The sequence below is a fragment of the Temnothorax curvispinosus genome, unplaced genomic scaffold (genome assembly GCF_003070985.1).
Source record: "Temnothorax curvispinosus isolate PA1 unplaced genomic scaffold, ASM307098v1 QBEX01005835.1, whole genome shotgun sequence".
Taxonomy (NCBI): Eukaryota; Metazoa; Arthropoda; class Insecta; order Hymenoptera; family Formicidae; genus Temnothorax; species Temnothorax curvispinosus.
The window spans coordinates 125,255-150,319 of record NW_020215615.1 but is presented as its reverse complement, the minus strand read 5'-3'; the positions used below and the strand labels follow the sequence as shown (position 1 = coordinate 150,319).

Genomic DNA, 25,065 nt, shown 5'->3' with positions numbered 1-25,065 from the left:
TATAAGCGTAAATATATGCAACTTTCTAAAAATCGGATAAACTTACAAGAGAAAGATTGAAATTTTCATATTTTGCAGTATTCTTGGCTCAATTAACTTATACTAATTAAACCAACAAATTTTGCAAATTTTATTGAATAGCGTCACGCTGTTGTTTGTATTAAAACACTTGTATATTACGCTTAAATTGTGTATATGAAATTATTTTGCAATTAATGGGTTAATTGAGAAGTTGCTGCAATTAATTTGCAAATATGCATATCATAAATATCACGATTTAATCAACATGGCCTAATTAAAATAATTTAAAGATCAATTGTTACAGAATTTAAAAGAAAAGAGATGAGTATAATCTTCGTTGAATACTAAGATATGACGACGATAATAATTATCAATCGATGTCAAGTTCAAGTGCGACTTGCTTGGTTAGTCATGTAACAGGTGTGTTTATAAACAGCTTTATAATGACTGTAATAACCCGAGTATTACCTGAGTACAAAAAAAACTGTTAAATCTCTACTCTGTACTCAATAATCGCAACTCAAACTCTGCACTCGTGTAATGCTAACTAGTACAACTTTGAAGGTGTACGGAATTATCGAGGTGACACTTCTGTCTCGCACAAATATTTTGTCAATGACGAATAGCTGAGTGCATATTTGATTATAACTTTTAATTACGTATATCACGTGTTACATGTATTATGTTACCGCTGAATAATACAGTAATTTGATAAACTGAAAAAAAGGGATTTAATTTTAGATGCACACGGATAAATGCCAACGCGCAAAAATACAGTAATATCATTTATTGAAAATTAATTACATAATTTTGGAAAGGACGGAAGATCGATGTTACGAGAACCGAGATTTTGTTAGATCTGCGATCAAGCGGCACAATATTCTTAAGACCGATATTTTTCGGTTAAAATTTTTTTATTTATCTATGTTGTGTATATATATTATATTTTAATTTTCATATAGTCCCACTGTGTGACGCAGCGAAATAATTTGCGCTCCACGCGCGTGCCATTTTTCGCATTTTAAAGACATATATCGGTTTTGCCCCACTCGGCTTTTCCCCTCTACTTTGCAAGCACAGCGTGAATGCGATCTTTGGGCGAAGGATAAAATCATTCTACGGACAGTACGGACGACAATCGAGCGTTCGACAGTAGCCCTGGCGATCACTTTAAGCGGCATGCTCGCACTACTGATCGTCGTCCTCGCGCTCCAATACGGTGCCAATCAAGCCGAGGAGTATACGTGAGTACCAAGCCGACAGATTGGTCCTGAATTTAATGTTAGATACAGGAAAATGCAGCTTATACGTCGATTGTGTTATTTCGCTATTTTCACGTAGAAATATGTTATAAAATTATTTTCACATTTTGGTGCCAAGTAATGCTCCAGCAAAAAATACCGGTATAATTTCGGTAGATTTAGATTTTTTTTTTTTTTAGATGTATCTAAACTTTGACTCATCGAAATTTAGATACCAAAGCCTTCCGATCGACTTTCAGTACCAAGCGCTCTTGTCTCGTTGCGTTCTCTAATCGTCATTATTTGTTCTCTCACGTGCTGGAATAAGTGCGTACATTTTAAAGCGGTCAAGTAATAGAGCGCTATCCGATTGCGTGAATGTTAGTTTTAAATAGAAAGGCAATTCACCTGGTACACGGTGAAAGCAACAAGTGGGGATTCATTGAGAAATAGACCGCATCGGTCGCCCCGACGCGACGTCTTCCCGAAGTTCAAAGACATTCGGAAAATTATTGAGTTCTTACTGTGCCTTCTCGCACTTCTCGAGTTTGAGTGCAGCAACATCATAAACATCTGCTTAGAAATGTTTTCACGACGTAATAGTGAACAATAATGAGATAATCTGCTGCTTCTTTTGCTAACGATAAGAATTATTTTTATCCTCTGATAAAATCTCTGATATGTATGGATGAGATATTATGAATTCATAATGTAAAATAATTTTGCGTTTTTTAAATGATTTATAAATTACGTTCTTTTAAATGAATGTTTACGTTCTTTAAATTTTTTCTTTATGAAAAAATGATAAAATATGATTTGCTGTATTTGCTTCGGGTTGTAAGGAGAATCAGAAATGTTACGAATTGCATAAACTTTAAAGCATAAGCTCTTTTTTATCTTTCTATAAATAATATCGGCGAGTAAAGTTTTTTTTTAGATTTTTCATCGATTAGCTTTGGAGAATATTTAACAAGTTAGAGATTTTTTTAATGCACTTTTATGGTGAAAAAATCTAAAAAAAAAATTACATGTTCTTTGACGTTATTTATAAAAGAACTTAGGTCTTAAATATGCAATTCTTAACATTTCTGATTCTCTTTACAGACACGAGGATTATTTTTCGAACTTTGATAATCAGAAATTATTTTACGTTGCTCTTAAAAGTAAAGAAAAAAATATTTTTTTGTACTATTATAAAATATAAATATAGTACTATTCTTTGATACATTAGTTGATACATTAATGATTAAGATATACAGCAGAATAGAGTCACGCACCGTTACATTACAATTCTTTTGCGGATATCAGTTTGAGTTTCGTTTCACGAATATCGAATGAGAACGTATGACCGACCTTTATAACGTTTTATCATATTTAGCGGTTTAAAGACCTACATTAGAATCTCACAACGGGATTTAAATGCTCGCACTGTAGTTTGTAAACGGTGTACATTTTTTTAGATATGGATTGGAGGAATATCAATAAGATTGATAGTGGATTAAAGAGCGCGATTAAAGAGATGATTAATTTATATGCTGCATGTTGCTCTACTGATTATTGGCAAAATATTTTTATCTCAATTCTATAATACGTGAAAATATAATTAATAACACGTTTTGTAGCCTCCAAATAATAGAAATTTGTTATAAATTGCAAATAACTTCTTTTTTATGTCGCCTTAAGATATTTGATATTTAATATTTAATTTAATTTTTTTCACGTTTTAACACTTAGCCGATTAATTACGCCAATAAAAAGGCATGCAGAAAACTTACCCTACGTCAACATAGACTGCTTTTTCATCTATTATAAAAAATCAATTTTGTGATATGTTATACAAAGGTGTTTCGTATTTCTTAAAAATTACGATTAAGCATCGTTATGCTTTAACGATTAATGAGATTCTCAATCAACGTCAAAGAATACGCAGTTACGCAAAGATCAGATAATAAAATCAGTAATTAAAAAGATAATGACAAATTTTAATCTAATAAATTAAAAACAGGATAAATTATGTTAAGATAAAATCAAGATTTTTTTCAATAAACATCCGATAAAAATTGCCAATCTCTCCTCTTCAAATCGCAGTTCTCTTTGGCACTACAAGTGCGATGGCGGCCTATGTAAGAAGGTATTGATAACGGAAGAGGACACCAACCCGGTCGCTCTTAGCGTATGCCAATTGTCATGCGGCCAAGGTGGTGCCCTGTGGCCGAAGCCGACAGGACATATGTCCATCGGCAAGAGCGTGGTGCAGCTTAATCCTGAGAGCATCACACTCGCCGGAATTTCCACTCAGACAGCGGTGGGCAATCTGCTTCAGACGAACGTGGTTCGTATGAAAGAGAACGCGAAGAAGCTCGGTGGTTCCCTAACTTTGAACGCTGGTGGAACCGGGCTGGTGATACGTTTTAGAGAAGGACTCAATCTCGACAATGCCAAACTGACCTTGGAAACGGACGAGAGGTACACTCTCCAAGTTGCTACAGTCGACGGACAGGTAAGCTGTAACAAAGAAAGTTCAAGGAGCGAGAAGCACGATGTTGAATAAATTTACATTTGGATTCTCATTAAATTGACAACTGGTTTTTGTGGAGAGACCCCAAATTATTCGAGATAGTATTTATGTAAACATCTCGAGAATAGAACTGTTTTCATCAACATTTTATAGATGTGTCGAATAAAAAAATCTCTTTTATTTCGAAATACATTGAAAATAATAAGACACATAGACGTCACTCATGTTATGCGTTACTGGCCGTTTAAAGCTTCGTCCTGGCCAAGAAACATTCTCCTCGACATTGTAGATAACAATTAATGTATGGAAACAAATGTGTGTGACAAAATTTTAGTAACTACTATTTTTATTACTAAATTTGTATCCGGCAAAATATATGTGACAAATGTATTTCACAATTTCTTGGATTCGAAATGAAATTTTGTCGAATGCACTGTTGGCGACATATTAATATCTTGTTCAGTTTTAACGAGGCTTAAGTTTCGATTTCATTATTTTATAGTAATATTTCACAATTGCTGATTTATAGGTGCTTGGACATAAAAACGAGTTTTTTTCACACATTCAGATGCATAGTATGTACATGTACGTATATACATATAGGTATCATGTTTCATCGTGTTTCATCGTTAGGTCAGACTGTGTCTCGTTAATGATCATATGATCTCCCAAATTCACTGGTGACGCGTTAGTCAGATAAATTAAGACCATTACAATTTTTCGCGACGTGACGGGAAGTATATACTTCATTTAAATTTTGTATTAAATTTTATCGTATTGTACATGTATTTATTATTTTTTTTCAATTGATTTAATCTAGATTTATTTTAATCTGATTCGTTTATACCCGAGAAAAAAGTGGCTATAACAATATATTATAAGATATGAAAAGATCTAAATAACATTTAATTTTATATGATTACTTATATATAATCAGATCCGAAATTTAGTGCAATATGATCATAGCTAAGATCAAGTCGAATGTGATTATATAAAGATTGAAGATATGATCATATCGCGCAAAATTTGCGGATCTAATCTATATATAATCATATAAAATTACATGTTATTTAGATCTTTTCATATCTAATAATGTATTCTTACATCTGACCATATTATATCCATATTTTTTTCTCGGGTATTATTATGTTATTTCTACTCCTGCATGCTACTCCTCTCTCTCCTCCGCATAGATTGGAACGTTTGATTTTCTTTATTATTTTCTCGTTTTCTTTCCCTTGCTTTCATTCTCTGCTTCTTTTCCTTTATATTTCTCTTTTTTTGCTGTCCTTTCTATTAATCTTATCTCCTTCTACTTTTCTTCTTTTAGGACTTATTGTTAGTGGATTTAATTCTCTTCTTTATACGTATCTCCTATTATTATTTAGACTTTCTTGTCATCATTTTTCTTTCTATCTTTCTCTCGTACTATTTTTTGGTGATAGAAAATAAATCGTAAATAACACAAAAATCTAAAATGTCGTTGAAAGAAACATCTGAAAAAATTAATTAAAATTGCACATCGAAATTTACTTTTAGTACACATTCGCAGTTTATTAAAGTTTATTAAAATAATTCCTAGGTGGAAGCTTATATTACGGCGAACACGTACTTCGGAGCTCGACACGCATTGGAGACCCTCAGCCAACTGATCGTCTTCGACGATTTGCGCAATCAAGTTCGAATATCCAACGAGACACATATTATAGATGGCCCGAAGTATCCCTATCGCGGAATCCTTTTGGACACTAGCCGAAACTATGTCGACAAGGAGACGATTCTGCGGACGATCGACGGTATGGCCATGTCCAAGCTGAACACATTCCACTGGCATATCACCGATTCCCAGAGCTTCCCCTATGTTAGCAAAACATGGCCTGATTTCGCCAAGCATGGTAGCTACTCGCCGACCAAGATCTATACTCCCGAGACGATTAGGGAGATCATCGATTACGCCTTGGTTCGCGGTGTCAGAGTCCTGCCAGAGTTTGATGCACCCGCGCACGTTGGCGAAGGCTGGCAGTGGGTGAGTAATAACTTCGTTATCAGCAAGTGAATATGACATTCGTAAATAATAATTAGAAAACAGTTAAATCAGATTGAGAATAATTAAGGAAATTAAAAGTCTATTATAAATGTATCATTATCAAATTCAATTTACACCATTTTTCTTTATCTTTTTACTTCAATCTACAGTATTATATGTTATAACGAATAGGTGGGCGACAACGCAACAGTTTGCTTCAAAGCCGAGCCCTGGAAGGACTATTGCTTAGAGCCGCCGTGCGGTCAGCTGAATCCTACCAGCGAAAGAATGTACGAGGTCCTTGAGGGACTTTATAAGGATATGTTGAAAGATTTCCAACAACCGGACATCTTCCATATGGGCGGTGACGAAGTAAACGTCAACTGCTGGAGATCCCAAAGCATTATCACCGATTGGATGCTGAAGAGGGGATGGGATCTTAACGAAACCAGTTTCTACCGATTGTGGGATTACTTCCAGGACAGAGCTCTGGAGAAGCTGAAGATTGCCAACGGCGGCAAGAACATTACGACTGTCCTGTGGACCAGCGGATTGACGAGCGAGGAGAACATTGAACATCTGGATCCTGCGAAATATATCATTCAGATTTGGACGACCAGAGACGACCCAACTATCGGCAGACTGTTGCGAAACGACTTCAAGATTATTTTCTCAAATTACGATGCTTTGTACCTTGACTGTGGGTGAGAAAACATTATGGAATATAGCGTTGCATATTTATCTATTTTACTACAAACCGTAATGTGTATCAAGTATTTGACTGTGTGTAGATAAAAAATTAGCATTAATAAGTACGTGTATCAGTCGCGCTAAATATATTTTATAAACATATATTAAATCTTCTTAGAAATAAGTATTAATTATGTTTTCCCTCTTCTCGTATATAGATTCGGAGCTTGGATAGGCGAGGGTAACAATTGGTGCTCGCCGTACAAGGGTTGGCAAAAGATCTATGAAAATTCTCCATTAGAGATGATCAAGCAACACGGATATGGGAATAAGAAACATCTTATTCTAGGCAAATTCTTTATTAAAATTTTATTAGTACTTTCCCCGATAAGAAAATTGCCCAAATATTGTACAATAATTATATCATGAAATGGAGAGAAATTTCACAATAATTGCATTAAGATAATGCACCATAACGCAGCGGTGTTGTCAGAATAAAATTTCTAAATGATATTTGCTCAAAAATTGATAAATTCAATTTTTGATATAAATTATACACAATTATTTCGACATTCAGAAGCAAAATCACATACTTGTAGAAAAGGCCATAGAAAAAAAAGAACAAACTGTTTATCTGATAAACATTTTGAAATATTACTTATGTTAAAAAAGAACAAAAATATTTATCAAACCTCCTCTTAAGCGAGGATATATTTTCTCTTAAACTACCTTAATCGGGGGATGTCAGTTGTTAAACGACTAAACGAGGAAAATGTGGGATGAAGGCCGGGCCGGGATCGAACCCGGGACCCTTCAGTTTAGTAATTATCCGCGTTAGCGCGGAGCCATGCGTCACCCCAAAGATCTTCTCGAAGAGCAAAATTTAGGGCTATTATGCAAAAGAATATTCTTAAGACATGTTAGTTAAAACAAATTTAACAGAGAAATATGAAGTACAGATTTGTTGAACTTATAAATTCATTAACATCCGGTTCATAACATTGATGTGCTAAAATGCTAAATAATTACAATTTAATTGATCATCTAATTTGCTACGTATTTTTTTTTTTCATAGGTGGAGAAGCAGCGCTTTGGACCGAACAGGCGGGCAGCTCTAATATTGATTCGAGATTGTGGCCAAGATCGGCTGCGATGGCTGAAAGATTGTGGAGCGAGCCGGATTCCAAGTGGCATCATGCTGAACAGAGAATATTGAGGCATCGCGAGAGACTCGTCGAACGAAAAATCTACTCGGACAGCTTAACACCTGAGTGGTGCTTGCAGAACCAAGGCTCGTGCTATTAAACCATAAACTACGATGCTATAAAAACTATTCTACTTCTAATGTCATTGTTTCTATTTTCTTTACATCTGATATTAAAATAATCCATCATGTTTCAATCTTGTCGTCGTTTTGTTTCTTTCTCTTACATCTTCCTTCTTTTCTTCATCAAATCTCATTGACATAAAAAAATTCAGAAATTTCATATTACTTCAATCAATTGCAATTATACCGCATACAAATTAAATTTTTCTTGAAGAAAAAATACATACTTGGTATTTAAAAGAAATCACATAGTTTTTTTTATTTATTTTATACAAACTTAGATATTTAATTAAGAACAATTTGATTATTTATAAATAATTAAACGTTTATTAACATTCTGTAAAACGGAACTTATGTTCCTTATCCTCTAATGATGACAATCGGGATGAACTTCTAATCGTATTTTTAATCACATAGCCATGTTCGCAATATTTTCGAACTGTGAAGACAGATAATAAGTAAATGCTGGCCGTATAAAGCAATATCGTATATTGGATATGTATATATATTAGGTATCGAGACTGATTGAGACATTCTCGTTGTTTCTCTCAATGGAGATTGTCCGTCGAAATTGATTTGTCGTAGCTCTCAAAAAGAATTAATCATATACAAGTATGTATTTATGTACATATAGTTGTGTTACAAATTCTGTTGCTAAGAAAAATAAATTTATTTGATAACTAAAATTATTATGATTGGTCAAATCAATAAAATAAGTATACATTTCATACTGCTTTTATGAAATAAATTCAATTTTCTTAGGAACATAATTTATGGCATGTCTATGTATATGTGTATGAGATGTCCGGGACGTGACAGCGGACTCGTAATTGACGGATTTCCCGGAAGAATTTCTCGGGTTCAATCCCTCATCCCGCATAAATGGATTTTAAATTCGTAATCTGCATAAAGTGCAACAACAGCTCCCATAATGAGCGGCAGAATATAAAACACAGAGAGCAAGGACAAAAACTACTGTGCTTATTTACTTTCTCATTAGAACTCATGAGCTATTATCAAAGCTGAACAATTGTCACGACACATCTGCCAAGATGTTATGAAGAAGATATACATATATTGTATATATACAGATAATCTACTTGAACAGGTACGTTGTAACGATACTTATTATTACTTGTCATAAGTTAAAAGTTTATTGAGTCGGTGTTTCAAATTTTTTCGCAACGATCTTGTGGTATATTTTGTAAAAAAACATGTATGTAAAATCATCATTTGCCTTGTCTCTGAAGTTTGATACATAAAATTTCTAATTCCCAAAAATAATTATTATTTATGCCACTTTCTCACTTTCTTTTAAATACAACAAATAAACATCGAGAGATTATAGTAATTCTAAACATTTGCATTCTTATCGCACATGTATCATTATTCATTTTTTAACACATAACGAACAGCAAAGAATGAAATTATTATTATATTGAGTACATTACAAATATTTCAATGTTTAAGTTAAACGATAAAAAAGATGTAACTTTTTCCAGCGAAGTTAAGATCTTATTTTACGAGTTAAATGAGTAAACATCCACAGATAGACTAATCGTTAAAATTCTGAAATTACTTGGTTTTGATCATCTTTTTAAGCGACTTAAACGAAATTCTATTCTCTGCAACGTTTCACACTTTTTCGTGAGGTATTCAGACCCATAAGAATCGATAATGGAAAAAAAATCTTTCTCGATCACAAGATAAAGTATGATTATCTAAACCATTCCGATTCATTGCTAATAGCTGTCCCCCTTATCGTCGAAGGGTGTCTTCACGAAGTACGTGGTAAGGGTTCCTTTGCCCTTCACGTATGTCGGTCCTCGACAAACGAGCTCATATCCGGCGTCGATGAGGATCTTGGCAGTGTCCTCGGTGACTTGGAGCTTGCCCATTTCACCGCAAGTGTCCATCCTGGAAGCCACATTCACCGTGTTTCCCCAAATGTCATATTGCGGCTTCTGCGCACCTACAACGCCCGCTATCACCGGACCGTGATTTAAGCCTGCGATTAACATAAGTATTTGATCATTTATTTATTTCACAGAGAGAGCTAAAGGGACAATTGACAAGAATATATATGTAATTTATTACGCAATTGTTTATTATTTAAAATACTTCTATTTCTTATTAAAAATGTTTAAATATAAAAAAATATTTTGGTAAAAAGAATTTAACAATAATAGCGTTAGTGATAAGTCCTACCTATTCTCAATTTGAATCTCTGGAAAGAATCCCTGTTGATCTGATCCAGAATGGTCATAAGCGCGATGGCAAACTCGACGAGTACAATTACATTATGATCTCGTTGCTTTAGTAGATCCTACATAAAACGGATAAAGAATGATATTATTTCGACAATTTTCTTCATTAGAATAAAAAAATAATTAAAAATTTTTTCAACGCGCGCGCGCACACACATACACACGTACATGTTATTTTATGCAAAATTACAGATATTTATTCAACTGGCTTTTCAAATTAGATTAAGAAGAATAAATATTTATATTAAATATTACGAAATTTCTTTATAAACAGAACAAGTTGCTCAAGAAATCAGATAAGTTAATTTTGTCTCTAGAGTTTAATTTTATGATTTTACCTTGCCATCACCGTCCTCCTTTCCTGGGCTCAGACCGGATGCTAACATGTAAGTACTACCTATCGTCTTGATCTTTTCGATTCCCGAGAACTTCGGCTTGAGTAGGAGCTTGTCGAAGTCACAAATGATCTCGTTAAGTAGACGCAGACACTCGAGACCTTGCTTGTTTATGTCGGTTTCGTCATAAAATTCCTTGTAATTCGGAATCGACGCGAACATTACAGCGATGCTGCTATATCTCTCGTGATAGAGTTCCTGTTAGTTAGAAGACAATGATTATCTAATTTTCTTTTATTTCAATCATTATACATTTGTATTATTAAGAAAATATATAGGTGCGCGTGAAAATGATCAAAATATTAAATAATTTTTAAAAAAGAGCTACAAATTGTGTTTTGCATATTTCAATCTATATAAAATAATTTCTGAATGTATTTAAATAAGTGTTAAAAAAAAATTAACATACAGTACTTGCGTGGATCAAAGTGGATAATGCATGTGCAACGATGCGAGTATCAAATTAGCATATTACTAAATTACTAATAAGTACATTTGTATGCGAATAACATATAATCAATTTAAATGCTTATCGATTATCATGTGTCATGATTAATATTGAAAAGTGCAAATTTCAATAATTACGGTATATAAATTAGATTTATCAAGATAATCACTTTTTAGTGAATTAATTTATTAAATATTATACGAGGAAAATAACTCCGAACATCAAAGTTTTAAGAGCTGACCTGCATAGCTCTTGTAGCTAAAAAATGATCAGCCACGTGCGCTGGAAGAATGTTCTCCAAGAGAATCTTGTTGATGCCTCTCATGGTTTCCACTTCGTCCTGCTCGACCATCAACTTGCTCTTCCATAGAATATCCATCCTGGATGTATATTCCACTTGTCTGTCGAGAATGTGAAGTATCAGGCTGACGAGAACCAGTAAATATCCCACTTGCATTAGGTAATGGACGCCGTAAAACCTGCGAAAATGTAGCTTCCGTAACATTGCAAGACTTTCCAGAGCTTGCGATTTATAATACATGCATCGCTCGAATTTTCAGAGCGCCTCACTTACTTAGCGTCAGGGTTGTCATAATACAGTTGGATTACCGGTGCTTGAGAGAAGATCACGAGTATTATGGCAACGGATAGAAGCATTACGCCTAGCTTCAACAAAAAATCGACTCTCAAGTGTGTCCAGCCAACTACTAACGCTATTACTGGAGAATATATATACACCTGGAAATTTTAATTTTGATTTTTAATATTAATATTAATCAGATTTCTAGATTTAATGCCAATACTTAGATTTTAAGTGTAATAACGATTTATTTAAGCATGAAAAAGCATTTGCTGAATGTTGTCCTATATATATTTTTTTAAATAAAATAACATGTGAAATAATCTATCAAATAATTTAAGACATACGCACTGGTATAATATTGTGTTCGGCATTGAGATCAACTTCGATCAGACTAATGACTGATGATGCGATGGCTAATAGTGCCGTTATCAAATACACAGTTATTCTGATACCGCGGCTAAGCGCGATTTGATTCGTTGTTTCTTCAGTATTTTTAGAGTCAGCTTTTCCACTGAACCACGAAATTGCGGCAAATATAATTAGGGATGCTAAACCAGCTGCGAAGCAACCGTAAACTATAATGCTTCTGTGGAAATAAAAGACAAAATTGATTTTTAAATTATTATTAAATAGAAATATACCTTTCATTTGTTTACGTTTAGAGATTGATAATTTAATTGCTAAAACATTTCATTAATTTAAGACTGCTAAATCGAATTATATAAATAAAAGAAGGTACCTAATTAGATAAATAAATACTAACAATATAATAGTTTTATTTTATGATATAATATGATATAACAGTTTTATTTTATATTAAAAAGATAAGTCACATGACAATAATTTTATTTTGTAAAAATATATTGATATTAATTTTACAAATAATAACATTAAGATATTAGAGTGATAGAGTAAAGAGAGAGAGAAAGAGAATTAACTGACTCAAATATCAAATATTCGATTAAATCGTAATTCACCTTGGTAGATAGATGATTTGAATGCAGAACATCATTGTGTAAACCACATTGGAGGCCACAACGTACCAAAGGTATTGCTCATCCCTTTGCTCTCGATACAGCTGCTCTTGATTCTTCTCTTTGAACCAATAAGTAAAAGGCGAAAGTCCTTCACTTCCGCCGCACCAGTGTCTAACATTATACATAAAAACCGAAAAAATTTCTATATTGTAAATTACATATTTGACTTAATACGAGCTTGATTCTTGTCTGTCGCTTTAAAAAATTATATTTATTCTAAAAAGTATATTAAAGTGATTAATCAATTTTCATAATAGCAACATGCATACCATGTACGGACAGAAGAGTGATATAATTGTTATTAAATCATTAAGCCATTAGTGATTAAACTCGATTGCGTGATATTAACGCAATGTCAAATGCATAATTTTCTAAATTTTTAATTGATATGATATTGATATAATTTAAGTAATTATATGTGTATCATGTGTACACTCACTGTGTATCAAAGCAGTTGGAATTGTTTGCCAACAGATTCGATTCGATCATTGCGATGCTCTGTCGAAATAAAATAAGTATATTTTAATTATTTTGTTAAAACTATTTATAGAAAAATAGATAAATAATAGCTTACTGTTAGGCCAATATTTTTCGCTAAGGTTGCTTCCGCTATATTAGCGAAAGGCTTGTCGGCACCCCAACATTCCACGTATTTCGTCATTTTGCTACTAGGTCTCGATCTATTATAAAATATTTATCATTTATTTTATTCTATTTTTATTTTATTTATCATTTAGTTTATTATTTTATTTTATTTATCAATTTTCTATTTAATTAATCATAAAATTAAAAATATACATTAACAATTAAAGCTTTAGATTAAAAATTTTTTATTATAATGTTACTGTTGCGACTCACATTAAATTGACATTTTTGCATAAATGTTAATATTTGACAAGAACTGTACGAATTAAACAAAGTTATGTAACAAACATACCTGGAAGGTACTGGTCCAGATCCCAGTATACGATTTCCACCGTTTTCCATTCCATTTTCCTCTCGATTTTTCTATGGAAAGTAAAAATTATAAAAAAATTTACATTTCCTAGACATCAAGATATAATTCTCTATTTAACGCGCAACTGTGTGTGTGTGTGTGTGTGTGTTAAAGTTCTTGTCAGAAAATATTATTTTGAATATTTAAAAAAATGAGATTAAATTACTTATTTTCACAAAAAGATTATCTACAGAATATCTGAGAGAATTCCTTAATGGAAGATTTAACGAATGAATTTCAAGCAACCATCAATCACTGTCACTGATATTAAACACGTGTCTTTGCACAAAGTATAATATAAATGTTTCTACGATAAAAGCGAAGTTTCAGTTATTACAATGAAGAATTCTCCTCGAGATGAAGGATTTTCATTACGCGGAAGAAAATTAAGTTCATACAATTATAATTTCTATATTCGGAAGAAAGAAGCATCTCCGAAAAATAAAGAGACGTGAATAAATACGCGGAAGGGAAAGCGCGATTTAGCGAGCTTTTAAATAAGTTTTTAACGAGCTTCTGTCGAGATATTTATTGAGGCGATAAACGGAACATTACGATCCCAACTTCGTTTATGTAGAAATAAGACGCGGCTTAATTTACTCGGATTTCCTGTTTCATGGGTGAACTTTATCATCACTTTGTGGTAGATTAATTGATGGTATTAACGCGGATCTTCTGTTCCTTTTCATGAAGCAAGCCATTGTTCGTTTGCTTGAGCTCTTTTTTGCAAAAAGTTAAAGAGCATTTACATCATTTTATAAAATATAAAATTCTAACAATTATATAATAAAATAGACAAATTAGATTGTAAAAATTTTCGGATATTAGAGAAATTATTTAACATTGTTTACGATATACAAAAAAATGTGTTTAAGAGTCGCATAATTTTCTCAGCAATTTTTACGTCGCAAAATATATTACATTATTTATATTTGTTTTCCCCCAGTGAGAAAAACACATTCTATGAAGCAATCTAAAAAGTAATTATTCTTTTTAAATATAAATTACGTGCTACTGCTACGACAAATTGCTCTTTAATTTGATTTTCGCCCTCAATCTCTTTAATTAGCACCGATGAAGATAAAATGTTTATTGCTATAGCAAATGAGGATAGATCGGATGTCTGTGTTTTCCCTTCGGCGATGCCGTAAAGTGGAGAATTAAGCAGCACGAGTTAAACAGTACTACTCCTAATTAAGAATCTGAATAGGCGACGAGCGGATGTTAATGTTTTTGCGAAAACATTTTAAGCGATAATGGACTTTTAGCAAGCTTTTACTCACCTGGGGCGGCACGATAAGAAAAGTCTCTATCTTATGCTGAGCAAGATAACTCTCTCGAGATCCTCCGTCGCCTGGCTCGACCTCAAACCGATCGCCCAGTTGTAGTAAAGTAGCCTTTGTTATGTGAACCCTCCTTAAAATTGAAAAAAGAAAATTCTTTGTAATAGAATTTAAAAAATAATTATTTTCTAATTGTTTACGTGAAATAATTTATTATTGTAAAAAAGAGCGATCATTAATGTCCTTCGTAATAAGACGCATCAAAATCGCATTATAATTATATTTAATATTATGCAACAATAAAAGTAGCCTGTATTTTTTGCAAGTTCGAAGCACCATACAAATAAAAATTAGTTAGACAAAGAGTTATAAATTGTTATATATCAGTGTTTTTTTTTGTGTTTTTTTTGCGCAAGAAAAATAAATGCCAACATTCTCAAATGCTAACGTTCAGTATTCCGCAGAAAGTGATAGAGTAATTTGTTCTGCACATAATCTACGGTAGAATTGTACGTATTGCAATGCGGTAGAGGTGAGAACCATAGAGAGGAATACAGATTGACAGAGCCACAGTGGGGTGAATCGTCTTACCCTGGCAGACCGCCGCTCTCCATGTGATTGGCCAAGGTCACGTCGTCGCTCCACACGTCGAATTGCCATTTCCGCAGACCGAGTACTCCGCACAGCACGTTCCCTGTGTGAATTCCTATCCTCATGTCGACGTTAAAGCCGGTGGCCTCGCGGACAAACCTACGTGCGACGAGATACAATTCGAGAATACTCTCATTTGCCCTGCTTTTATACGTGCACTTGTCGCTCCTACACTCTCTCGCTGCACACCATCCGTTAAACTTAACAATTATCCAATCTTGGATTCTATTTGTTGAGAAACAGTAGGCTCGGTGTAAACTTGAGATAAAAATGCTAATATATTACGGGAAAAAAAATATAAATTTACGTAAATTCTAAAATTTTTTAAAAAATTATTTGATCGCGATGTGTAATCTGGCAAAAAGAGCAATCTTTATTTAATATAGCAATTAGAATTAATTTTAGAGACTATTTAAGTGCCAATTCAAAGAATTACAAAAAAGAAGTAATTTTTAACTCGATACACAAGAGATCGTTAATAGAGTGTAATAAAATGACAAATATGTTATATTGAAAAATAATGAACATACGTTTTTAAGAATAGAGTTCTTAAAACTATCGAGGATAATAAGCAACGGTTGGCCGGGCTTTTGATCCATATATTGTTCTGTAATTAATGTCTACACATAAACTATGCGGTATTGTACTAATCCTATAATCCTCTAATCACCGATGAGCAATCCATTTCGATGCCGGGAACGATGCCATCGACAAAGCACACACAAGTCCTGTGATTATTAAAGCGTAATACACGATTGAGCAGAGGTATGCGAGAGTGTTAAATTTTCAACTACTGATGATGATGTTATAGCTATAGAATAATAGAAATTTGATATAAAGATATTATATATGCTTTCCTACTTTCGTCTTTATTTCAAATTTCGAATAAAATTCAAATTTTTTTCTTCATAATTTTCCTCGATTCATTGTGAGTGAGTTACTGAAATCATTAGTACTGTGCAAATTAATTTATAATTATAAAAGCTCTGAAATATTCTCTTTATCTAATAATTATTAGCGTCATTGTACATATTGAATGGGAGAAAAATGAGAAGCAAGAAGAAAGAACTTTATTAATATGATATATTCTACGCAATATTCTACGTGCAATGCTTTCATAAAGAGTTTCCTTTTTTTTTGTAAACTCTTTTGCGCATAAAGTAATGTAGCAATTATATTTCCTTTTTTCATCCTATTAAGCTCCAGGCAACAATTTAGAAAAATAGATAGAGAAAAGCGTATGTAACTAACGAGCACGCGCTCGTTAGTAAATGTAATTTTAGTATTTCATTTGGCCCTCACCTGATGGCATCAATCATTTGCAGTCCCATATTTACACAGTTGTAAGCGTGATTCGGACGGGAAACCGGAAGCCCGGAAACGCAATAGTAACAGTCGCCCAAAATTTTGATCCTCATACACTGATTGTCCTGAAAGTCATGAATTAATTTATTATCAACCCTTTGCGCTCTGTAACAAACTTCACATTTTGCTCCGCCAGTTTTAAATAAAAATAGAAAGATTCTGCAATAAAAATTTTAGGTGTATTTTTTATAACAAGTAAAAAATATATTGAATATTTTATAATCAATACTTTATATTACTTTATATTTAAGAAATAATTTATTACATTTATTACATCTTGTTTAAACTTTAATAACGTATGATATTGCTTGAAGCATTTTTCTGAATAAATAAGTCTAGGCTTTTTTTTCATAGGAAAGGAAGCAATTTCCTCTCGTATTAAATTTAGACGCCAAAAATTGAAATTTATTAAATATTTACCCAGGTAGCAAGCTAAACTGCACAACTTTATACAAAATAAAATATTGATATAGTATAAATGATGTTGAATCATATAACAAACATAAAATATACTTTTAATTAAAAGATACAGAAGAGAGTATATATAAAAATTTCATGTCGAGTCTAGCTCGACGTTGGAGTCTTAAGGGTTAAATACCCTAAAGAAAATATTAATTTTATTTAACTCCAGACAATTACAGAAAGCGGAAAATTAAGATAGCAGAGAGACTAAGGAATTATGTACTTTTTTGTAATTTTTCTTTATTTTTATCATATTTAATCCTTCAGTAATTTTTACAGAATATTCTGTATATTTACATTCCATGCAATTTACATACCTTATATTCTTATTATGTGATATAGTCTTCATATTTTATTCAACGCAAGAATTTTTATTACAACGCGAAACGTGAAATAATAATAATTCCACATAAATTTACGTTGTAGCAGCCCTTTATTGATATAAATCGTCAAAACAGGATCCATAATTCTTCATATCGCAATTATGATTAGTTTCAAGGCGGTATCTAAATACTCCATTTGCGTAAGCCATCCATTAGCATTTATATGAAAATTTATAAATTTTGATCACCTACGTAACGTCGTTTTTATTCATTGCAATATTCATTTAATTAGCATTTTACTACCGATTTAATTAAGGTTGCGTGCAAATGTTGGATAATTTATGCGTGTGCAACAATATGTATTATTAAGTACCAATAAATTCTTTTATTTTCCGCATATCGGCGTTTTATTATAAATATTTATTTTTACCATAAAAGTTATTAATTATGAGAGCATATTGTAAAACTTGTTCATTAATAGTCTCTTTGAGTCTATTGCTTTATCTCCTTTTCCTTATTCGGATAGATCGAAATATCTCTGCGGCGATATGTTTGCGAAGATAAATATGCTAGAAAGGCAAAGAGTAGACAGAGGCATTCCCGTCGAAGCTTTGGATAGCATCGTATATATTTCACCCACGCACAAATGGAATAAAGTTTTTCCATCTGCGGCATCGTTGTTTGCCTGTCGCGAAATATCGCACATTTCCCGAATTCAATTGCGAACGGCGCGCGAGGCAGAAGCAAAAGCGCGAGAAATCGGAAGCTAGTTCGAAAACATCTATCGATGTCTATGTGACGTATGCCGCTATTCTTATTGCGATAAAATACTTTCGCAAGATTCAAAATATGAAGAATGAAACTTGAAAGTTTACTCGGCTTGTGTTACATCGTTATATATAAAAAAAAATGTCGCGCTATACAGCTAACTTATATTCATATCTGACACTTGAGCTTGATCTGACCTTAATTGAGCTAATTAAGATCCGATTTAGTTGGGACCTAATATCAGATCGAGTTCAAAAAGGAGGATCCAGTTTCCACCGTCTAAAGCACTCTGGAGAATACTCCAGATAACTGATCCGAGAAGACTTCAGTTCAAGTCTAATGTCGCGAGACTTTAATTTTGTTGCAGCTGCGGAGATATTTCGCAGAATCTGAGAGGAAGAAACTCGGTAGAATTTCTCTTGGATTTACTTTAATAAATGTAGAAACAAATAAATTTCGAATTGCCGAATAATATTTTACAAAGCGTAAGATGGCGTTTTGTTGTAACAAATATCGATAAAACATGGAATTAATACGAGATTGTAAGAAAAATTGCAAAAAGGATTACTTTCCGATGTTATCTTTGACATAACGATTGATTCGAAGCTATAAGAAATTTGTCGCCGGTAAAGGCATTGTCTTCCTCCTTCATTTTCCGCATCATTAATTTATTCGTGTATTTATGTGACGTTTCTTCCCCGATTTTCTACCTTTTCCCTTCTCTTATCTAATCCGACTTTGTGGACCGTGAAACTCATTATCAGTAGAATGTTATTGAGCAATCAAAAGAATTACCACGAGAATTATTATACAAACCGAAAGAAATTAGATTGCTACTTGTTCCCAGTGCCATATCGAGCAAACAAAAAAAAATACAAAACCATCTCCAGATATTTTCGATTTATTATTGCTATCATTACTATTTAATATTATATCAATAAAACAATATTTCATTTATTTTCACACAGAGATTTTTATAAAGAAATTCTAGAACGATTAACTTTTTTGTTCTCTCGGGCTCTTAATTATTTTTACAATTTGCAATTTACAATTACAATTTATATTGACCGTAATACTACGTTTAACTTTGCGAAACGTGTTGTGAATAAATGTTTCCAACTGTTGCAAAAGTATGTTTAGATTAAAAATGTTTGCAGAATATGATTGCTTTTGTATTTGATTTTACGGACCGATTTTACAAATTGATTGAATTTTTCGAATGGTAATAACTTTGACACAATAGAGTCTCTATTGTCAATTTATTCGACAGTTCTCTATTTAAAATTGAATTTAAAAAAATTATATCGACGTATAGCTTTCAAAATGTAATCTTTTTTATTATACTGCAATTACTGCAGTTATACTAAAAAATAAATCGTGAAGTTAAAAATAAAAAGTGAATCTTCTAAATTCTTTTAAGAATAAAATATTTTTATATTAATATCACTATATCTATGAGATTCTTACGACATTTATTTTATTCAATTTTTTATTGCATAAGGAAACATGGCAAAATTTCAGCACATAAATTTGGCTTAAAAGATTTCGACTACGTAATAACTTTGCAATAACTTTGTAATGAGATTCTCCTATAATTTCTACTACAACGTGGAACAATCTGTTGTTCGCAGATTACAATTTATTGCCGAAACTCGACAATTACATGGCATTACACGTAATTTAAGAAAGAAGAAGTTACGGAGAGTATAAGATTATTATGTGTTGCGCGTATCTGAGACTGAAATCAGCGTCGATAAATTCGAGTTTAGCCGGCAGGACAAAATTAAATTTGAAAAATTTTGTTACTCTGTTTTTCTGTCGATCAAAAGATTACGGAAATAACCACTACTAATATGACGTGAACACTATGAGATTCCTTAAGACGGAATGCGGAATTTATTCGCATAATTCTCATCATCGATCAGCATGCAATGTCCTCGTCATTATTACGATGGCGATCTAGAAGTTTTTTTTTACTTTTACATATCTATATAATAAATAAATATATTTATTAATATTTCAAGTAATTTAAGGGATATATCAAAATCACCTCAGCTTTTTTTAGTGTGACTAAAAAAAGCTGTCCTGTATGAACTTTGTATTTTACAGGAACTTCTTCAGCTGATAGAATGTAAAATGTTTTCATCAGAAATCAATATATATACAAAATTATCCATGAAGCGGGCGTTGTTGGAATTTGGAATCGCATATAAAACCGACAAACCGCAAATAATTGCTCAAGGTAAACGAGTCGAGTGATCCAAACTGTGTATGTCAGTTGCTCGGTTTTCCCGCTCGGTCAGCGGGTTAACTAGCGCGGGAACGACATTCGCAAGTTCGTGGTAAAAGGAAGACGTTTTGCGAGACGATCACAGCGTGCGCTGGATCATATTGTTGGATTCATGCCGCGCTCCGGTAACGCCGTAAAGTCCCTCCGGCCGCTATAAAAGCGAATTATGCGACGCCGTAAAGCTGGAGGCCTTGGCGTTTGCAATCTGGCCCACGGCAAACGAAATTTAGCAAGTTTCCCGGAGCTTTCTCCTCGAGCAAATGTTCAGCTTTATAAACAATTCCTAAAATCTCGTGATCGATAACGGTGGTGGCGGTAGCAATGTTGCGGTTGCGAGAGCGGATTGAAAAATAAATGAAACTCGAGTTTTAAAATCCGTCCGCTTGCGGCTTCATGCTTTGACCTTCTTCTCTCGTTGGAAATGTATATGTTCTGCGTATTTGTTCATCGATATTAGCTTTGATGAGTTACCAAAGCTAATGTCGAAATGTTGATTTGTTTGCAAATATAATTTTCAATAGGGAACTGATAAAGAGAACGGTGGAAATTGATAAATATTAACGCAACCAAAAATTAACAATTGGTGCAAATAACATTGAAACCACTTATTAAATCAAATTTCATGCAAAATTGAATATGTAAAGTAAACGTATTGATTAACAAAATATTTAATAATAAAATTAAAAATTAAAGATAAAATTTTCATAATATCGCATAAATCCTCTTTTTAAAGTAAAAAAAATAATTGTAAAAAAAAATTTTGTATTTTAATAGGATGATTTGAATTTAAAAAAGCTAGATGAGAAACATAGTTTATTTTATGCTATCATTTTTACTCGTTCTTTTGATTTTCCGTTGCGAAAAGAGTAGTTATAAGTTAGGTTAATATAGCTGCAAACTAATAAAGCTCTGGAAGGAGATGGGAGATGGAGTGTATATATTGAGCGTCCCTCTTTATTCATATAAATTTAAATGTACTGATTCGTGATGAAAATATTTTACATTCTATCAAACGTGAAAAGTCGCTGTAAGTCCTGTTAAAAGTATATATATATATATATTACAAAGATATTTCAACAAAGCGATTATAAGTTTTTTACTTACTCTAAAGGCGCTGACAAAACACCGATTTCTCTAGAACTCGGGAATTAACAAACTCAAGCTTAATCATTGTGTTTTATTGTCGTTCTAAAAGCAATTTTCCGCGCTAACGTAGCGTAACGTAGAAGTTTGTGCTTTTTCTTTACCAAGAGAAAGAATATAAAGCGGCATCCGATTATGAACACAAGGGCGCACAATATTGTATAGGACTCTGTCTCCCTCCATAGCTTTATTAGGTTGTTATTATATCAATTTAAGTTTAAAACTACTCTTTTTTCGCAGTTTGCGGAAAATCGAAAAAAAAACGAGTGAAAATGTACGTGACGATATGAAACAAACTATGTTTCTCATCATCTTGCGTATTTAGATTCAGTTTATCTCCTGTCCTATTAGAATGCAACATTTTTCTTCACAATCATTTTTCTGCGCGTAACCTTAAATTTTACATATCAATAAACCGTCGACTTTTATTGAAAATGATAAAGATTTATGTTGCGATATTGCGAAGATTTCAATTTTTATTTTTATTATATTGAGCATTTCATTAGCTAATGCGTTTACTTTACATATTCGATTTTTCATGTAAATAAAATTTGCGCGAGATAGAATAATCGATGGTCTAGATAAAGAAAAAAAAAAGGAGATAGTCGTTAGCAAGAAAGAAATTGCGCGCACATTTTTGCGAATCAAATGTTCGAAAGAAACCTTTTATCTTCATTGCACTATATCACGTGTGGCTTGATTGAACGATATTTAATATTTGTCGAAAAAACCGCGCACATCACATTTTTTGCGATCTTTTATATTTATTATTTTTGATCAAAGTTATCTCTCTCTATTATTTTTATAAAATTCGGCAATTTCTATGAATTTCATCAAATATATTGCAAATACTTTGTTTTTTAAATTTATCTTCTTTCATTTATCCTCACACTCCTGTTTTTTTTATAACAAATAAAACGTATCTCTTTTAGCGTTATATTTTCGCAAAAAAATGCAAAACGTTTTATATACAGTTTATTATAGGAATTCGAATATTGTTCGAATAGTAACTAAAATAAAAAATTTTTAAACATATTTCACTTTAAATGAGTTTTATGAGATTAGTTGTAATTTTACAGAAAAACTACATTTGTTAATAAAACAAAACTTTTTGGTAACCATAAGAAATCTTGGTTGCAATTAAAGTAAATCTCCGACTTTCAACTTTCTAGCGAAATTAAAATTGTAAATGTGTTTTGAAAATTAAGAATTGTAGACGAATTGTAAGATATTTTATATAATAATTTTAATCATTCTATATGAGTTTCTATATCAGTGTTTAAAATAACTGTTTTGCAAATTTTATATATTTTTTATAATTTTTATTGTTTCTCACTTTGACTATTAGATAAAGCTAGGCATTTAACTGAATATCATTGCAACATATTATCGTAAACATAGTGCACGAGTAAAACAAATAAAATTGCTATACTTCTGAAAAGGCAAATGTTCCATGTTTTTTTTAGATTTAGTTACGCTGAGTCACAAGCCCAGAAATTTATTTAGTCAACGAGGAACTCGGATTTAAAAGTATATTGACGGACTAAAATTCAATTTGTTCGTTGCTGAAAAACATTGTATTTGAATCGTTAAAAGGAAATAAATACGCGCAAACAAAAATCAGAAATATTCTGCAAATAAATACTGAATAATTTTTTTAAATTGTCACGTTTAACATAACAAACTTTTCTTCAATTTCAAGTTGAAGCTTTCAACAATTATATTGTATAAGTAAAATAATTTTCCCTATAACTAAAATTAAAAAATCTCTCCTCATGCTAGAAATTTTGTAACATTAGTGTTAAGGTTATTCTACATAGAAGTCGTAATCGTGAGTTGTAAGAAATTGACCAATCACATTCGAAGTTGAGGAGAATATTCAATCTGTGATTGGTCAATTTCTTACAACTCACGACTACGACTTCTATGTAGAATAACCATTATACCAAACTCAAATGTTTGCACATTTTACAGAACAATTTTTATTGAACGAATTTTATTAAATTTGAGAATTTGAAATGTGAATATTATTCTCGTACAAATTGAAAGTACACTTTCAATGTCCTTCTTTGCACAAGTGATAGGCGATCATATATTCTGCTTGTTGGTAAAGGGTAAAAGGTTTCAGACATTTTATTCACCTCGCACTAATGGATCCATAGTCGACCTGTCCTTAGGTTAGACGACAATATTGATGATAATATACGTAGCAAGAAATCTAGTTTTGCAGGTCACCCAGTGTTCTCTCCCTTTATCGGATTATTTACCTTGCGTTAAAAGTAATTCCAGAAATAAATTTAATAAGCAATTTTGAACTTACATTAGTAAAAAAGACGCGGTATACAATGATATTGAATAGGATTAATTCTATTAATAAAATTTAATAGAATTAAATTTCTTTTTTACAATAAATATCTAAAGCAGTTTTTACAAGTAGGACATTGAAAATGTTTTTTATGCTATTGGGGAAAAGTTTTGCTGAATAAGAAAATTTATTCTTTTAAATTACATCCAACATTTAATTAAAATAAATAAATTAAATTAACTTTTATGTTTTCTTTTACCTGCGCTATTTGATCGAATCTGCCAAAGAGCTCGTTGAGCGTCTTCACAAGATCGGAAGCTGAGAGCTGTTCCGACAGCGGTGTAAAGTTGACAATATCCGCGTAGAGAATGCTATACAATCAACAAAGATATATTGTTTTTAAAAATAAAATTTTATGTATTGCAAAATTTTTCGACGAAATGCAGAAAAATCAGAAGCAGAAATCAATTTAACAAGATTGAAATCGTTCTTGTGAACGTTAATGTTAATTCAAGTTTAATAATTACACTATAAAAAACAGAGCAAAAAAACAGGTAAAACATTCTTAGTAAATAAGAACTTTAATACAAAATTTAAATTTAAATATGCATGGAATAATCTTTTATTAATCTTAGGAACTCCTAATGGGTGTACGTCAAAGAAAGGGGCATTGAAAATTCGTCTTTGATGGATCGACATCTAAAGTGCGCTCGATTGAATATTGAATCCGGAGATGCTGCACAATCGAGCGATCATATGATTTAAATTCAGATGCATGGCTAGATCGATGGATAGAGGACGGACGACCAAAGGCAGTGTGCGACACGTGCAGCATGCGTTTATTTCAATGCAATCAATATTCCTTGCCATCATCCTCGACCCATATAATCCTCGCGCGGGAGAACTAAATACGCGCGTGCCTTCT

General features: G+C 32.3%; 2 protein-coding genes across 2 annotated transcripts in view; one reads left to right on the top strand and one right to left on the bottom strand.

Moving 5' to 3' along the window:
* The first annotated feature begins 23 nt into the window (after positions 1-23).
* On the top strand, positions 24-7,897 carry LOC112455105 (chitooligosaccharidolytic beta-N-acetylglucosaminidase-like). The gene is made up of 7 exons (XM_025016811.1): positions 24-441; positions 984-1,265; positions 3,351-3,762; positions 5,363-5,806; positions 5,999-6,510; positions 6,715-6,845; positions 7,572-7,897. The coding sequence occupies exons 2-7, from the start codon at positions 1,201-1,203 to the stop codon at positions 7,799-7,801; spliced, it is 1,794 nt and encodes a 597-aa protein (XP_024872579.1). The 5' UTR covers positions 24-441; positions 984-1,200; the 3' UTR covers positions 7,802-7,897.
* A 183-nt stretch (positions 7,898-8,080) lies between these two features.
* Positions 8,081-25,065, bottom strand: part of LOC112455104 (adenylate cyclase type 2) — a 42,565-nt gene continuing 25,580 nt past the window's right edge. The window contains exons 6-19 of the mRNA XM_025016810.1: positions 24,400-24,511; positions 16,787-16,914; positions 15,425-15,583; positions 14,834-14,966; positions 13,491-13,561; positions 13,128-13,233; positions 12,993-13,051; positions 12,494-12,664; positions 11,865-12,102; positions 11,508-11,671; positions 11,175-11,412; positions 10,429-10,683; positions 10,032-10,149; positions 8,081-9,831 (exon numbers count right to left, since the gene is read on the bottom strand). Of these exons, the coding sequence (XP_024872578.1) occupies positions 9,566-9,831; positions 10,032-10,149; positions 10,429-10,683; positions 11,175-11,412; positions 11,508-11,671; positions 11,865-12,102; positions 12,494-12,664; positions 12,993-13,051; positions 13,128-13,233; positions 13,491-13,561; positions 14,834-14,966; positions 15,425-15,583; positions 16,787-16,914; positions 24,400-24,511 (2,218 nt within the window). The 3' untranslated portion in view covers positions 8,081-9,565. The remainder of the gene's footprint in view (positions 9,832-10,031; positions 10,150-10,428; positions 10,684-11,174; positions 11,413-11,507; positions 11,672-11,864; positions 12,103-12,493; positions 12,665-12,992; positions 13,052-13,127; positions 13,234-13,490; positions 13,562-14,833; positions 14,967-15,424; positions 15,584-16,786; positions 16,915-24,399; positions 24,512-25,065) is intronic.

Excerpts from the sequence above, each read along its gene's own strand:
- LOC112455105 (XM_025016811.1), top strand. The coding sequence starts at position 1,201 with ATGCTCGCACTACTGATCGTCGTCCTCGCGCTCCAATACGGTGCCAAT. Across the intron at positions 1,266-3,350 it reads AATCAAGCCGAGGAGTATAC|TTCTCTTTGGCACTACAAGT; the intron begins GTGAGTACCAAG and ends TTCAAATCGCAG. Across the intron at positions 5,807-5,998 it reads TTGGCGAAGGCTGGCAGTGG|GTGGGCGACAACGCAACAGT; the intron begins GTGAGTAATAAC and ends TATAACGAATAG.